Here is a 17,817-nt window from a genome sequence, read left to right on the forward strand (position 1 = left end):
AGATCTCTAATGCGTCTTCGCAGTGAAGCACTTTCCTCATTACTTTCTTTGAGATCATTAGGCCCTAGACGAACCTTTTCTTGAAACAACGATTCTTCAAGTTGCAAAATGTAAGCATTAAACTCTGAGTTTTTGTTTCTAGACTGATCCAGATCTTCTTCAAGTTTTGTTCGTGCTTCTTGCGTTCTTTGATTAATCTTCTGAATTTGAACATCCTTGTTTCTGCATCTTTGCATCCAATTGCTAGCCACTTCCTGCTCTACCTCAAGTCTGGTGTTGAAATTTTTTCTTTCTAACTCCCATTTTCCTTTTTCAATATTGGATTCTTCCATTTGTTGGCCTCTGGCTTCAAGTTCAGCCACCAGCTGGTTCATTTCAGATTCAAATCCCTTGAACATGATATTTTTCTCACCTTTAAATTTATCAAAGATGTCATTCTTCATCTCTTCTAAATCTTTGGCTCGATCCCTTTCTTTTTGCATTTCATTCATGATCTCACGGTGTTCAGCCTTGCTTTTTATAATTCCCTCTCTTTTGTCAACCTCAAAATCTTCCATTTTTTGCTTTCCTTTCTCAAGGCTTTTGAGTAGACGGCTATTCTTTCCTTTCAGATCTTCAACTCGTCTTTTCTCGATGTTCAATTCTCTGGTCATCTGTATTGTTGCCTGGCTTGATCCTTATGCTTTCCGGGATTTATATAGCTCCTGGTAATTTTTCTGTAATGCTCTGAATTCATCATCAACTTTTTCTTTATCTTTCCTCAACATTGCACATTGTGATGAATGAAAGTCAATGTAAACCCCCAACATAGCTTTATCTTGTCTCATTTGCTCTAATTCTTTCGACCAGCCTTCTCTTTCTGCTTCAAACTCAGCTCTCAAGATTTCAATCTCTGATGGAACCACCTTAATGCGATCTTCCATAGAGATATCCTCTTTTTGATCTGGTAGAGGAATATTTTCATTTTTCCTGACAGATCTCCATTCTTCATAATCAGGAGTTAGCATTTCTTTTGCTGCTTTAGCTCGGATACAAAAAGTTGTTTTCCAAGCTGTAACGGCTTCCATGATACTTCTTTTATAATTTTTGCTATGGAATGCGAACTCAGATGACTGTAATCCAGTAGTGACAGGTACAAATTGACGACCTTCATACTGTCTTATGACCAGAAGTGGTGCATATCCAATTCCTCCCCATAATCCGAGCAGCATTATCCAGTTGTAATCTCCACATTTGTAAAAGAATTCCCTTTGTATTTGCCACGGGGCTCGCCAAACAATGTCATTGCTTTGCAGATTTCGAAAGGTATTAATCCACATATCTTTCTTAATTTCTTTCGGCCATTCCTGCTCCAGAAATTCTTTTAATGGTGAGTAATCCGTATTAAAACGTCGATATGAAACCTTTTCTTTCCTCCAGAAATGACTACGGATCCAAACATATAACAACTGGGGTACACCCTGAGAATCGTCCACCTCCTAGCTTTCTACAAGCATTTAACGATCTGAAGGTCTCTGCTAGGATTGCAGAAGCAGGATTAATCTTTTTCGGTAGCTGTTCAAATAAATCTACCACTGCAGCTTCAACATATCCCAATACTTTTGGGAAGATGACCATACCATACATACCCAGAGCAAATAAATCGAATCGTACTTTAATATCTGGATGACTCTGAATAAGTTCTTTAATGTTGGTCCAAGCAATGCCTTCGCTTTCGCCTTTTTGTTTTGTACGGGATGCCACCCATTCTTCTCGTACCCCGGCAATCTTTGCTAATTTAACTCTAAAGGGTTGAGTTTTAATTGATTTTGAATAGATTCGATTCTCCAAAGCCCCTTCGATATGTAACAAAGTTGTGTACTCTTCAATAGTAGGGACCAAGTCTTCTTTATTGAGAGTGAAGCAATTATACCCTGGATTCCATAATTGAATTAGGGCTCTGAGTAATTCATCATCAACTTCGACATAGAGCAAATATGGGATGTCTCCGTAAGTCTGATAAAACTGCAATTTTTTATTTGAATCCCAACTTTCCCAAATACTTCGCAAATCTTGCATATCATTTCTTTTTAGTGAAACTGGAGCATAACTGGCCAAGTCAGATACATGATCATCCTGTAGACTGTCTCCTTCTTGTCTTTGTAAGTCCTCAGCCCACTGTCTTACTTCTGAGTTTAGAATTACTTGATTTGAACACTTTTTATCCATAGATGAAGGCTTTCCAATGAGACAATTAACACTAGGATCAATTCCTTTTATCCTGTATGATGCTATGCAAACAGAAAAATAAAGAACACACAAAAATAAATGAATTAGTTTACATAATAAAAAATTTAATATTAACATTTACCTAAATATTTTTATTTAAACATGCTTTTTCTAAATTTAAATAATTTAAATATACATGTAATTTAATCAGTAACGAAAATAAATAAACAAGAAAGTTAGAATTCATTTCTCCTGTGTGTACACCTATTTTGGACAAAATTTCGGCATGACTTCAGATCGGAAGAGTTTCTAGGGTTTTTTATATGCAGGGTTTCAGATCTAAGAATAAAGGTACCCGAATTGTCCTTGTTAGTGCCCCCTTGGGTTGCTAACCCTCAACCCTAGTCCATTACAGACTAAAGTGGATCGAGTTCAATTCGAGGGGATACATTTCTCTATGCCTGACACGGAGAATAAATTCTCACGAAGACATAGAGCATATGAACCCCGAAAGTTACTTGCTAGGTCTGACACGGAGAATAAATTCTCACGAAGACGTCGCTTTCACTCCCACTTAAAAGGGACAACTCAATTATAGAGCTTTATGTTATGTAATGCAAGTGTTGTGTGTGAGGATAAATGTTCAAACCTTTAACAGAAAAATAAATAATGAAATAAAATACTTGCAGATAAAAATGAAATATTAATAAGAAAATATATACATACTATGAAAATAATAAATATATAAAAAAATTTGAAAAGGAAAAATCATAAATTAAATATATAAATTTTAATTTATAATTAATAGAGACAATTTATAATTGATTTTAAAAGTTTGACTTGGTCCCCAGCGGAGTCGCCAAGCTGTCGTAACCGTTTTTCGTCCGGGCACGAATTTATTTACTTGACGGGAAAATTGATGTAAATAAATGGTTTTGAAAATAATTTGGGAGTCGCCATCGGCCTTTTGGGTTAGGTAGGTCGAATACCTAAAAATTATTTTTTTTAAAAGAGTTTTAAGAAAACCTCAATTAAAAAAATGAACTGATCTGCGTTTATAACCAAAAATTCTTTCTTTTTAATAATAAAAAGGGATTCGTGGTCGGTTACGTTTAGGGAAGGATTAGCACCCCTACAACGCCCAAAATTGGTACTTTTTAATTATAAATTGTCTCTATTATTAAAAATTTAAAATAAAATTCAAAATATATTTAATTTATAATCCTATTATTTCAAAATTATATAAAAAATATTTAAAAATATCGAAAAAGGACTTCTAGGTGCCTTAAGACAGCTTTTTTCTTTGATATTGATAAATATTAATTTAAATTAAATAATATTTTTTTATAATTTTTAATTTTAAAATATCAGAATAGGACATCCAGTTGTATTAAGACTGTCTTTTTCTTCGATATTGAAAAATAAATATTAAAATAATTTATTTAAAATAAATATTTATTTATTATATATTTATAAAAATATTTAAATATATAAACAAGTAAAATTAAAAAAATACAATTATAGCTATATATTTAAAAGCAATAAAATAAAAAAATACTTAAAATAAATGACTAAATTATAGTAAAATTAAAATTAAAAACCTAATTCATAATTAATCAGAATTACAAGGATTAAACATGCTATTTTCTTATTTAATAATTTAGTGACTAAAATAAACTTATTTAAAATTTGAATATAAGATTAAAATAAATTAAAAATATAAACTAGGGATTAAAATATTATTTATTAAAATTAAGGGATTAAATCTGTTATTTATCCTAAATATATTATTTTAATACAAAGGACTAAAATAAATAAAATTAAAATTTAGAGACCAAATTAAAAGGATCATATATTTGATTTAGTGACTAAAATGTAAAACATATAAAACAGAGGGATTACGGAAAGGGTTTAATATTTAAAAAATTACACAAATAGCCATCCCCAAAACGGCGTCGTTTGGGAAGGGCTATTTAAGCCCGAAACGGCTGGCCCAAAGGGCCAGCTCTCTCATTTCTCAGTTTACTCTCTCTCTCTCTAAACTGAGAGAGTTTTAAAACTCTCTCGCCTCTCTCTAGCTTCCCTCATCGGAGGGAAGCCGGTCACCGGGCGGCAGCCGTCTGCCGTCGTGACCGTCACCGTCGGCCACCGCATCCGGTGTCTGGTGACTCACCGAAACCCGCTCTTCGGACCGGTCCGATGGCCACACCGGTGATGGCTATAAAGCCATCACCCCATCTGCGAGCAAAAAGGATGAGGGGAAGAAAAAACCACAACAGAGACAGAGAGACAGAAAACAGAGAGCAAACGTCCCACAACCAGCAAAAAACCAAAACAGAGAGACAAAAAGAAAGGAAAGAAGCTTACCGAGGAAGCCACCGGACTCTTCAAACTTCACCAAAACCTTCGAAAATACCGAAGGTATTTCTTTAGATTTGCTCCGATCGGGAGCTATTTAGAAGAAAATAACACCGGAACCGTCCTTAGGACGGTCCGATCTACCCAATAGTATAAAAATAAAATTTTCCGGCCACCGGATGCAGTGGCCGGCGGTGACGGTCACGACGGCAGACGGCTGCCGCCCGGTGACCGGCTTCCCTCCGATGAGGGAAGCTAGAGAGAGGCGAGAGAGTTTTAAAACTCTCTCAGTTTAGAGAGAGAGAGTAAACTGAGAAATGAGAGAGCTGGCCCTTCGGGCCAGCCGTTTCGGGCTTAAATAGCCCTTCCCAAACGACGCCGTTTTGGGGAGGGCTATTTGTGTAATTTTTTAAATGTTAAACCCTTTCCGTAATCCCTCTGTTTTATATGTTTTACATTTTAGTCACTAAATCAAATATATGATCCTTTTAATTTGGTCTCTAAATTTTAATTTTATTTATTTTAGTCCTTTGTATTAAAATAATATATTTAGGATAAATAACAGATTTAATCCCTTAATTTTAATAAATAATATTTTAATCCCTAGTTTATATTTTTAATTTATTTTAATCTTATATTCAAATTTTAAATAAGTTTATTTTAGTCACTAAATTATTAAATAAGAAAATAGCATGTTTAATCCCTGTAATTCTGATTAATTATGAATTAGGTTTTTAATTTTAATTTTACTATAATTTAGTCATTTATTTTAAGTATTTTTTTATTTTATTGCTTTTAAATATATAGCTATAATTGTATTTTTTAATTTTACTTGTTTATATATTTAAATATTTTTATAAATATATAATAAATATTTATTTTAAATAAATTATTTTAATATTTATTTTTCAATATCGAAGAAAAAGACAGTCATAATACAACTGGATGTCCTATTCTGATATTTTAAAATTAAAAAATATAAAAAAAATATTATTTAATTTAAATTAATATTTATCAATATCAAAGAAAAAAGCTGTCTTAAGGCACCTAGAAGTCCTTTTCCGATATTTTTAAATATTTTTTATATAATTTTGAAATAATAGGATTATAAATTAAATATATTTTGAATTTTATTTTAAATTTTTAATAATAGAGACAATTTATAATTAAAAAGTACCAATTTTGGGCGTTGTAGGGGTGCTAATCCTTCCCTAAACGTAACCGACCACGAATCCCTTTTTATTATTAAAAAGAAAGAATTTTTGGTTATAAACGCAGATCAGTTCATTTTTTTTAATTGAGGTTTTCTTAAAACTCTTTTAAAAAAATAATTTTTAGGTATTCGACCTACCTAACCCAAAAGGCCGATGGCGACTCCCAAATTATTTTCAAAACCATTTATTTACATCAATTTTCCCGTCAAGTAAATAAATTCATGCCCGGACGAAAAACGGTTACGACACGGCCCAGAACCCGTTACATCCAAAACCCAATAGAGGCATGTGTGTGAGCCTAATAACTTAGGGTTTCAAAACCCTAACCCTATTCTACCATCACCATCATAGATGCCTAATCCCACAGCCCATCTGCACCAATCCCTGGCCACCGATGCTGCCCTTAACCGAAGCCCATGCCATGTCAAAAATCCCAAATCAACACACAAACCAAATCCACACGCAATAGCACAATGATTTCCTTTTGTCATCATTTTATTTCAGAAAAAAACATAAAGAAATCTGTAAAAAAAATATGGGTTATAAAACCCACAAATCGTAAATGTAAAAGGGTTCCTCCCCAAAAAAAATTTCGAACTAAAATAATAAACAACAAAAAAATTCAAGTATATTTTTTCTCATTCGAAATACATTCTTTTTTAACACCAAAGTAAAAAAGAAGAAGAAGAGAAGCGATTAGAGTTACCTTTCGGTCGAGTCACTCGCCAGTGCTAGGAGGGTGGGTCGCAGATCTGAATAGTGAGGAGGAGCGCTCGAGGGAGGAGAGCAACATACTTCGGAATCGACCTGATCCAACGGTGGAAGGCGGCGATCAGAGCCCTAGAAAGCTGAAGGGTCTCGGCTCTGTTTCACGCCATTGGGGGTTGTTTTTAACAAAATCGAGCCCATATTTGAGACGAGGTGGTTGAGGAGGATTTTCGGGTAAAATTTGGTGGCTAACGGCCACCAGCGACGGCTCAGATGGCGACGTGGCGACCGACGGTAGGCAAACGGTCGGTGAGGGTGCCGACTTTCTAGAGAGAAGTGAGAGTTTCTCTCTCTAAAGTTTAAAAAAGAGAAAAAAAAAAAAAAGAAAAAAGGTTGTATTTATAGGAAATTTTAAGGGAAAATTATACTTATGCACCTCTAAGTTATGCGTATTTTTGCAAAATGATCACATATAGGGACCAATTTTATAATTTACCCGTTTCTTATGCATGTTATATATTTTTTGTTTAATTACTATTTAGTCCCCCTAACTTTAGCATGATTTTGCATGTTAGTCACTTATAGGGACTATTTTTGTAATTTATCCACTTTTATGCATGTTATATATTTTTAAGGTTATTTGCTTTTTAGTCCATGTATATTTATGTTTGTTTTGCATTTTGCTCATGTGTAGTGACTGTTTAATTTTTTTAAAATACTTAGGGAATGATTTAGTAGTTTCCTTTTTTTTATTTCGAATGTATATTTTAGGCTAGGAAAAATGGAATATTTAGTAGTTTCATTTTTTTAAAATACTTAAGGAATGATTTAGTAGTTTTGGCATGTTTATATTTCAAACTTGAATCTATTTATTTATTTATTTATTTTAATTTGTCCATGCAATTTTAATTTATTTTAATTTAGTCCCCATGTTTTATTTATTTTTATTCTTTGTAATTTTAGCACCCAATATTAAGCATGCTCATTTTAGTCACTTATATACTTTATTTTATTTTAATTTTAACATGATGGTTTGATTGTTTATGTTTCGGTCCTATTTTTATTTTATTTTAATTTTTGCATGTTGCTTGCATTTTAGTTCATTTTAGTCCTTAATTAATTTTGCATGTCACCCTCATAAGCATTTATTGACTCGAATCGAAAGAAATTGACTAAGGGTAATATTCGTTCATTTTAATATTGTCGTAAAGTGATTGTCTTAACGTATAAGAAAGTTACTTTCAATAATTTTAAAATGAAAGCCTATCTCATTTAGTGACACGAATAAAATTGGTTACATTTAAAATTTGGGGCCAGAAAAAGATCACGTTCTTTTAATTAAATTCATCGAGAAAAGACTATTAGATTGAATCTAAGGTCTGTCTCGAGGTATTTAAATAATTGAACATCCTTGTTCTCATTAAATATTGGTAAAATAAGTAATTAATTACTTGCTTGATATGCTTTTAGTTTGCTTGATTTTTGCATGTGTTTTTCAATGGATTTCCAAAATAATAACATTCGAAACGATATTGAGAATAGTAATATCTTTTCATTTCGGTTGGAGTAATAAATGATTGCTTTAAGGCACGAGATGTCATTTTATTCTCAATTGGAAATAATTCGATATTATCATTTTCTCTCAAATTAATATTGATTTTTAAGATGTAATAGTGATATCTCTTCATTTCGATTGGAGCAATAAATGACTGCTTTAAGGTATGAGAGGTCATTTATTCTCGATTGGAAATCATTAGATATTATCGTTTTCACTTGAATCAATAATGAATTTTAAGACGGAATAATGATATCTCTTCATTTCGATTGGAGTAATAAACGATTGTTTTAATGTATGAGAGGTCATTTATTCTCGATTGGAAATAATTAGATATCATCGTTTTCTCTCTTAAAATTATTTTGGGTGTTGTTATTTTGAATTAATAATGAACTTTAGAATGGAATATTAATATTTCTTTATTTCGATTAGAGTAAGAATCGATTGCTTTAAGGTATGCAAGATCGATTTTTTTCGATAGGAAATAATTAAATATTATCATGTTTCGTCAAAAAATCCAAAGAATATTATTTTTAGGGGATATCAAATTAAATTATACTCGAACTTGTAAATTTCATTGAAAAGATACTTAATTAATCGACTAGGTGCCGATTTAGGGCCCTGTGGGGTGCTAATCTTTCCCCACACGTAACCGACTCCCGAACTCGAATTTTGGTAACGCATACCGCAAGTTTGTTGTTTTAATTAAAATTAAAATTTTATTAAAATTGCAAATATGTTTTTGGGTGCCCAATCACGCCCTAATCAAATATTGGTGGTGACTCCTCAAATCACGTTTTATCATTAATCGATCATCAAAAAATTATTTCAAAACGAGACTCCCTTTCTTTCCTTTTCGAAAAAACGTTTCGACACATATATTACTTTTCCAATGAATAGTTTTTTAATATATGTTTGGACCTGAAATAAAATTGTTGATGATAACATTTGAGTTCTTATGATATTAGGTAATTTGCTCATTTTAATTTGAACAGAGAGCCGTGACCTATGATTTATGGTAGAATTACATATAATTAATGTAGTCTGATTTAAAAGAATTTCAAAAAGTTTGAGAAAAGAAGAAGTAGTAGATATTAGGTAATTTGCTCATTTTGATTTGAACAGAGAGCCGCAACCTATGATTTATGGTAGAATTACATATAATTAATGTAGTCTGATCTAAAAGAATTTCAAAAAGTTTGAGAAAAGAAGTAGCAGTAGTTCTCTCCCTTAGTTTTGGTCGAAGAATTTTATAGTGACCTTTAATATTAATATCAGGCCTATGATTATGTTGGCTACTCATAGATTTATAGGTGAATAGACATAATTGACTGACAATATATTAAACTTTGACAAATTATTTGAAATTACTAGTAATCATATTAAGAGAAGATGACTGGTGGGAGAAAATGAAACTCAAAAGTATATAATAGATGAAAAAAAATATATTACGAAGACATTTGTTTATCTAAAAAAATTGATTTTCGAGAAAATCATTTATGAAAAAATCTAGAATAATAACAATAATAATAATTGCCAAAAGTTGTTAACATAGAGTTTCTCTAAGATGAGAAGCAAGGTAAAGTTGATATGAAAAACTGATTAAGTTTGGTTTATATATAATACTATTTGTGGGCAATATTTTTAGGCAAATTAGGGGAGGAAGGGATATCCCTGGACCTGAATTATTGGTTTCAAAGAGGAACATGAAGCCGTCACATCTCCTCCAACGTCATCGCACATATAGAGCTTTTCATTACATAATATAAAATAAATCAAAATATTATTCGTTACAAAAAATAAAATTATCGTTAATTTCATCAAAAATTATTATATTATTAATATCATAAAAAGACCATTTTACAAAAAATAATTATTTTAATGATTCTCTTATAATATCTGAAAGCTCGTTGATTAAAAAAAATCACATTAACGTAATTTAATAACCTTTGATGCAAGGATGACAAACGGGTACAATTTCGTGGATTCTGTATCGTACCCGTTCTAATTGGGACGGGGATAGATATAACTTTAGTGGGTAGTAGGTGGGTATAGATTTAGAAAGTGGTATACATCGTGGGTAGTGGGCGGGTGATGGGTTTAAGATCTTACTCGCCCCACATCCGCCCGCCCACTAAATACCCATTAAATTTTAGACCATTATGAATTTAAGTATAATTTTAGAGATTAATTTATAAATCTTAATATTATATAAGATATAATATTATGATGTTTTATGTACTTTAAGATCTATGTTAACACTTAACTCAGAAAATCATTGGTTTATTTTATTATGTTTCTTAATGGACATGTTTGTTTTATGTTTGTTGCTTATGTATAACTTAAGGTTGCTGTCAAACGGGTCTAGCTGGGTATGTCTCCAGTTAGGTAGTTGGTGTGGGGATGGATTTGAGAATGTACCCGCGTGGGTGGGTGTGGATTTGAATTTTTTACCCATCATGGGTGATGGGCGGGCGATGGATTTGAATATGTTAGGTGGATATGGGATAGGAAAAGGGAATCAGCACCCGACTCGTCCGTTTGCCTTCCTTACTTTGATGTATGCTACCCATATATTTTTTAATCTAAACCCATCTATTTTTTAATCTAAAGTAGCATATGATTATTTAGTATTTTTTATACAAATATAATGCATAAATTAAATAAACATAAAATTTTTAAATTGAAAATATTATATATTTAACTGTATTTAAACTAATAATATTTTTAAATACAATAATGATCATATCAATTAAATGAAAACTCAATTAATAATTTAATTGATCATTTTTTTTCTTTTGCAAGGATACGAAACATGGATTGATAATTGTCCAAAGTAGAGTTAATTAGGGTGACAACATATAGAAAGATGTAATGTAATTATGATAACGACGACAACCTTCACTTTCATAACTTTAATTATTAGCAGGCATAGCTCTTGATCATGAATTTATGTAGATGCTTCCAAATTATTTCGCATTAAATTCCCGACAATATTATTATATATTAGACCGATTTTTTTAAATTTATATTTCATTATATATTATTTTGATGTAAATTATATGTATTTTGGTTGTTAATTATTAAGTAATAAATTACAATTGAAAATTTTTCCAATTTAATTTATTTTAATTTTTAATTTGAAATTAAAAAATTAAACAATTGACAATTTTTCCAATTTATATATTTATTAAATTTTAAAATTTTAAAATGAAATATAATCTTTATTTTTGAGTTGTTAATTTGAGAATTAAATAAACAAAACTCTAACAGAAACTCCCAATCAATTTTTATAATTCAAATTCATAATTTAACAATTTAATATTGATTTATATTTACATGAACCAAACAACCTAAGAGGTTAAAGATTTTTTTTTATGTTTCGAGTTCGAGCACTACGTATGCATTGATGTATTAAGACTATTAACATTTAATATTAAATGGTTGAGAGTTTTTGAATATATACTACCTTTTATTCATAACATAATAATAAACAATATTTAACAAATATTATTAAGTAATTACCTCAATTTTTATTATCAAATGATTAATAATCTTTATCGAACAAATTTTACCTTATAATCATCACATACTAACAAAAAAATAGTGTCACGAGTCTCATTTGAATTTACAGATTTAAGATTAATATTTTAGATTTTAAGACTTAAAATTTAAAAATAAAGTTTTATATTATAATATTTAAAATTTAAATAAAATGAAATTTATATAATTTATGTATCAAATAATAATCCATATAATATAAACTACAATATAACAATAATAATAACAAATGTCTAGTGGCAGACCCGACTATTAGGGGGAGCGCCCTGAGCATTTTTTCATCCTTGTAATTGGGGCTCTCATTTTTTCATCTTTATAATTAGGTTCTTAACTTTTAAATCTTATTTTTTACCTTTATAATTGAGGTCTTAATATTATTCAATCTAACTTTTTATCTTTATAATTGAAATCTCTAATTTTTCAATCCCTTTTTTACCTTTATAATTGATGCCCCTAATTTTGTAATATCATTTTTAACTTTACAATTGAGGCTTTTAAGTTTTTTCAATTTCACTTTTTACCTTTTCAATTAAGGACTAAGTTTTTTCAATCTCAATTTTTACCTTTATAATTGAGGCCTCTAAGAATTTTCGATCTCAATTATAATTTTATAATTGAGGCCCCTATTTTTTTCAATCTCAATTTCCACCTTTATAATTAAGGCCTCTAACTTTTTACAATTTCATAAAATTCTCAATTTCTCATAACTTTCTCCATCTCTCTCGTTAATTCATTTAATTTTGAATTAAATCAAATTATATTTGTCTCTTTTTTTTACAAATCTTATTTTTCAATTTTCTAAATATTCTTTAATTCTTAGTCTTCTCCAATCTCAATCTAACAATAACATAATATGTTATTCTTTATTTTTTAATTTATTATTTAGAATAAATCTCTATATCATAATTTATACCCACATTCAATTTTTTATTCTCTTAATTGTATTTAAGATGTTTTCTTAACAAAACAATGAAATTAATATTCGAAAAAGTTTAATAATTTTCTACGATATTAAAGTAATTGTTTAAAGTAATGAAGTATATTTTTAATCAGGGCCTATTTTTTATTTTCGTTCAGGGTTCCGAAAATATTCGAGACGATCTGTCCGGTGGCAAAAATGACCTTTCATCTCAATAGGTAGCCAACTTATATGCAAGTTAATGAAGTTATTCCTGTCCCCTCATAAAAGCAGAAAGGGCAATGTCAACTTTTCGGTAATGATATATACATTTCTCTAAATATTATTATATTAAAAGAATTTTTTTTGAAAGGTATATCTTAAAAGAATTAAATCAAATTACTAACCGAGAAGAATATTACATCAACATAATTAATTTAAAGTTTAATGCTAACATAAAACATTTTTTTATAAATTGAAATTTGATTTCTAAAATATCAACAACAAACTTTAATCACTGCTTTCTAAAGCCATTGACATTAATAAACTAATAATAGAATTTAAATTCTTTAAAATGATGAAATTATATATAATTTTTTTAAAACATGATAAACTTATATTTAATCTTTATTAAAACAATATTATTATAGTTTATTTTGTTCTTCCTCTACGAGAATGTTTTTTATTAGTCTATGGTGATTACAATGTATTATTTGTTCAAAAGATCATCTCAATCATTTAACAATAAATGCTCAAACACCCTTACAGACGATGTGCTCAAACCCGAGACTTCTGGAGATAACAATAATCACCTTAATCAATGAGATCGTTTGATTTGTGAATGCTAAATATATAAAAGTTCATAAAAATAAATAAAGTTACATTAGTTTTAAATTGAAATAAGTAGGCCCGTCCTAAATTTATTTTACATAAAGTGAAAACTGATTATCTAATAAAACTGTCTTGTTTTTGTCCAATGTATATCCACAATAGTAAAGATTTCTTTTAACTTTAGTTTTTCTTATTACTTCCCAATTATGACTAACTAGTCACACAAGCATGGCCCCTATGTACATATATGGTAGAATATATCGTAAGAAGCAAAGGCACTTGATTTTCATCCTAATCTTTTCCTTTATATACATACACACGTTCCTATTCAATATACTTCTATATCTATTGTCAAGTCCCCTAAACAAAGCAAATCATAATCATACCCTTCTTTTACTTGATTCATAAAAAAACTTTTTCTGAATTATTCTTGTTTGTTAGGTTGAAGATAAAAAAAAAAATGGGACTAAGGGACATAGGAGCAACACTGCCGCCTGGGTTTAGGTTTTATCCGAGCGACGAGGAGTTGGTGTGTCATTATCTTTACAAAAAGATTGTGAATGAGCATGTTTTGAAGGGTACTTTGGTGGATATTGATTTGCATACATGCGAGCCATGGCAGCTCCCTGGTATGTCTCTTTGATTTCCAATCTTTATTCTTTCATTGCTTTCTTTCTTTCTTTACCTCAGTTTTATGGGTTTTCCACAAAATTAAAACCTTTTAAGGTCTGGTAGTAGCTGCTGTTGTTTTTTAATACAAACCAGAAAAAGGAAGAAAATTATTGAATTCATCTTATAACTGATAAAACTAAAGCTGTCGTCTGTCATGTTTGCTTATGCATGCAAATATGTGTGTATGATTGTATGGTGGTGTACCTGAATAATTAAGAAAAATCGACCTCGAAATCAGTAGGTGTTGAGGTTCGAAGTCGAGTTCATGAATCGAATAATTTTAAAGGACTCGCTTATATTTTCATCTTTTAATTTTAATTTTTTACAACGTAGTATTTCCTTTTTAAAGTAGGAAATATAAAGATATATCATGTTATTCTTACACATGATACCTAATATCTGTCCACCATTTACTTTCTTTCTCTTTGTGCTATCTCGTGTACTTTCCAAATTAAGAGTATCTTTGTCTATGTATAGCCAAAATGGCAAGTCCTAATATTATACATAAGCAAGATCATTACAACATCATGTGTAAGGTAATTAAATTACTTGAAAAAACAGAGAAAGTTGCATAAGACAATCTCTAAATGTTTGAGTGTGGTCTTGGGGGTCTTAACATGTGACCTATAAGTAGAAACCTACTCTATTTTTCCTACTTAATTATTTTATTGACATGTGACGGTTCTTGTTTTGGTGTTCTTTAAAAGTTTATAAGTTTTTTCCAAATATAAAACCTAACAACAAAGAGGATTCTATACGTAATTGTTATTGTCTCAAAGTTGGTTTCAAATATTTCCTTTTGGTAACTTTAATATTTTATTGTATATATTCGGAATTTACGGTTGTTCATGTTAATAATACGTAGAAGTAGGCTAAGGGGACAGTTGTTTCCTTTGAAAATTTTAAATTCTCTTATATTTTAGATTTTTTTTATATTCCTTTATTGATAATTTGTTTTTATCCTCTCAAATTTTATAAATTTATTTCCTTATAAATTTTATAAGTTCTACGTCTAACATAAAATCTTCCGTTTATGATAATATGATTTCTAAGATTTAGATTTGAATTCTGTCGTTAGAAATGTAATGTACATAAGGGCAAACAATTAATATATATTTATACATAAAAGATATTGGCATAGCATGCAATTCTTAGACATAAATCAGGTGGTGAAAAAGACTTACCAACACTCTCAGCGATTCAAGGAGATAAGGTTAATGAAAAAATTATCTTTTTTATGTCGACTCTAAGAAAAATGAAGCATAAACTGTATGCTTGGGATTAACTGCGGACTTCTTCTTTTTGGATTAAATTACAGAGGTGGCAAAGTTGAATGCAAATGAGTGGTATTTCTTTAGCTTTCGAGATCGAAAATATGCGACGGGATTCCGAACAAACAGGGCAACAACATCAGGTTACTGGAAAGCAACAGGGAAAGATCGAGTGGTGGTGGACCCAAGAACAGAGACGGTCGTAGGGATGAGAAAGACATTGGTATTTCACGGAAACCGAGCACCTAATGGAATCAAAACAGGATGGATCATGCATGAATTTCGCCTCCACACTCCACATATGCCTCCTAAGGTCAGTTAACTTCTCTTATGTATGTATGTAAATGACTAACTATATGTATGTATGTATGTAAATGACTTATTATATGTGTGTATAGGAAGAGTGGGTTTTATGTAGGGTGTTTCACAAGAGCAAAGAAGAGAACAGCACCAAACTTAGCTCCCCAATGATGTTGGAGACCTCAAATGACACCCCTTCTTTAACCCACCGAACAACTTATCAACAAATAAGCTCTTCCACCACACCTACCTATCAAAGCCACGCCCAGTGCTTGCTAAACCTGCTTCAATATAATTCTCATCAGGAAAACAACAGCAATGAAGTTACCTCCAAAGTCTATGACGGCTACGACGACTTATTGTGGAACATGGAAGAAAACAGCAGCTTGGGAGGTCATCATCTTCCCCAGGTAGCTTCTAATGTAGGGAACACGAGATTCGGGACTGACAAAAAGTATGGTTTCTCATGAAAGATGTTGAATACTTCATGGAGTAAGAAGGAAAACCATTTGTAATGGTGGTATGATCAACTCAAAGTATAAGATTCGTGTGTTTTAGCTTAGGGTTTATTTATTTTTTGTATTCAATACTGGTATTTGTGAAAATTAAGCATAAAACATATATAATTGTTCTTTACAAGCCTTGAGAAAAATATATGAGATTATGTCATGGTTGGACTAAAATTCTAGTTAACACATACAAAAGAATTATGTCAAGGTATTAATATTCAAGAACAAATATAAGACAGTTCCATATCTCAAAGGCCAGCAGAAACTAATCCATGATATGTGACAATGCCAATCAAGATATTCTGATGACCAATAACAGGTAGAAATTGTACAGGGGAAGGCGGCGACTCCATCTTTTGCATGGCTTCCACAGCCATTGCCTCTGGACTGATGGTTCTCGGTTCCCTGATATAAACCAAAACGGTATTATTTGAGTGACTTGATTGAAAACAAGATCCTCTGATAATCAGAAAACAACTTCACAATTTGCTACAACTGATTTGAAAATGCTCCATTTGAATTTACCTGTTGCACATTTCTCCAACAGTGAGCTTGAATATGGCTTCTCCACTGGCATTAAGAGTACGCCTCAAATCGCCATCTGTAAATGTGCCGAGCAAGTGATATTCATCGTCTATAACCAACAAGAATCCGCATCCTTTACTAGTCATCTCCACCAGCTGGTCCATTATCAAATATCCTTCCTTGCAAATTGGAAGTTCATGTTGCTTATTCATCACATCTTTTACCTACAAACACAAAAGCCCCAATCCATCATTCTACAAGTCCAAAAATGTTTTTTTTAAATAATTCTTTTCTTGACCTTCAAGTCGCCTCCACATTACCCAATTAAGCAATGAAGAAGACAATGCACAATTCAAGCAACAATAAAATATGAAAAAATAAGACAAAAAAGAGAGGAAATTTCAATTTCAAATGTCCACCGATCTCAGTTGACAATGACATGATCCTAGAAGTTGAAGCTCGTTTTAATACATCAAAATTACTACAATAAAAAGAATTTAATTTTCTTTTTTAGTTTTCATCATTCTACTGCTTCTTACATCAACCAATTATTATAGCAAACAAAAATAACAATATTTTTTAAATCAACTTTATCAAAATTCATTAAACGCCCACTACTGAAAAAGTATCTCATCTTCACAAGCAATTACCAAATTTACCAAAAATCTGATTTCTAATAATGAAATAATAATAAACCTTGAAAATAAGGCTTTTCCCAATCCTCCCAGCGGGATGATAGGCAGCGTATTGCTCCTTAGTCAAGTTCCTAGCCCCCATAAGCGCAATAGCCACGGTGTCCCCAAATACTATCTGGATCGCAGTCGAAGTCACCGGCGCCAGATCGAACGGACACAACTCCCTCCAACGGCAAATGCACATTCATATGCAAGCATTGGACAATGCATTGTTGGAAACGGAGATGAGATAAGCCCCCTTGGCTCTAACACAGGGAACCAGATGGAGGAGTTCTTCGGTGGAGCCGGATTTCGAGAAGAGAACGAGAACGTCAGCGGATGAGATTGCGCCGATGTCGCCGTGGAGGGCTTCGAGAGGGGAGAGGAAAGAGGAGCGTATGCCGAGGGAAACTAGTGTTTGGGAGATATTGTTGGGGACGAATCCGGATTTTCCGACGCCGGAGAAGAAAATGGTGCCCCGGGAATTGAGGAGTGTTTGGGTGAAGGACAATGCTTGGGACAAGTCGAGATTT

The 17,817-nt window shown here is 31.2% G+C and overlaps 1 protein-coding gene and 1 pseudogene across 1 annotated transcript; one reads left to right on the forward strand and one right to left on the reverse strand.

Annotated features, from left to right (window-relative positions):
* The first annotated feature begins 13,669 nt into the window (after positions 1 to 13,669).
* LOC120143506 (protein CUP-SHAPED COTYLEDON 3-like) lies at positions 13,670 to 16,254 on the forward strand. The gene is made up of 3 exons (XM_039157813.1): positions 13,670 to 13,962; positions 15,324 to 15,589; positions 15,675 to 16,254. Exons 1-3 carry the CDS (start codon positions 13,794 to 13,796, stop codon positions 16,044 to 16,046), a joined length of 807 nt encoding a protein of 268 aa, XP_039013744.1. The 5' UTR covers positions 13,670 to 13,793; the 3' UTR covers positions 16,047 to 16,254.
* A 49-nt stretch (positions 16,255 to 16,303) lies between these two features.
* LOC120143613 lies at positions 16,304 to 17,816 on the reverse strand (annotated as a pseudogene).
* Position 17,817: the final 1 nt, after the last annotated feature.

The sequence above is a fragment of the Hibiscus syriacus genome, unplaced genomic scaffold (genome assembly GCF_006381635.1).
Source record: "Hibiscus syriacus cultivar Baekdansim isolate YM2019G1 unplaced genomic scaffold, ASM638163v2 tig00110858_pilon, whole genome shotgun sequence".
Classification (NCBI taxonomy): Eukaryota; Viridiplantae; Streptophyta; class Magnoliopsida; order Malvales; family Malvaceae; genus Hibiscus; species Hibiscus syriacus.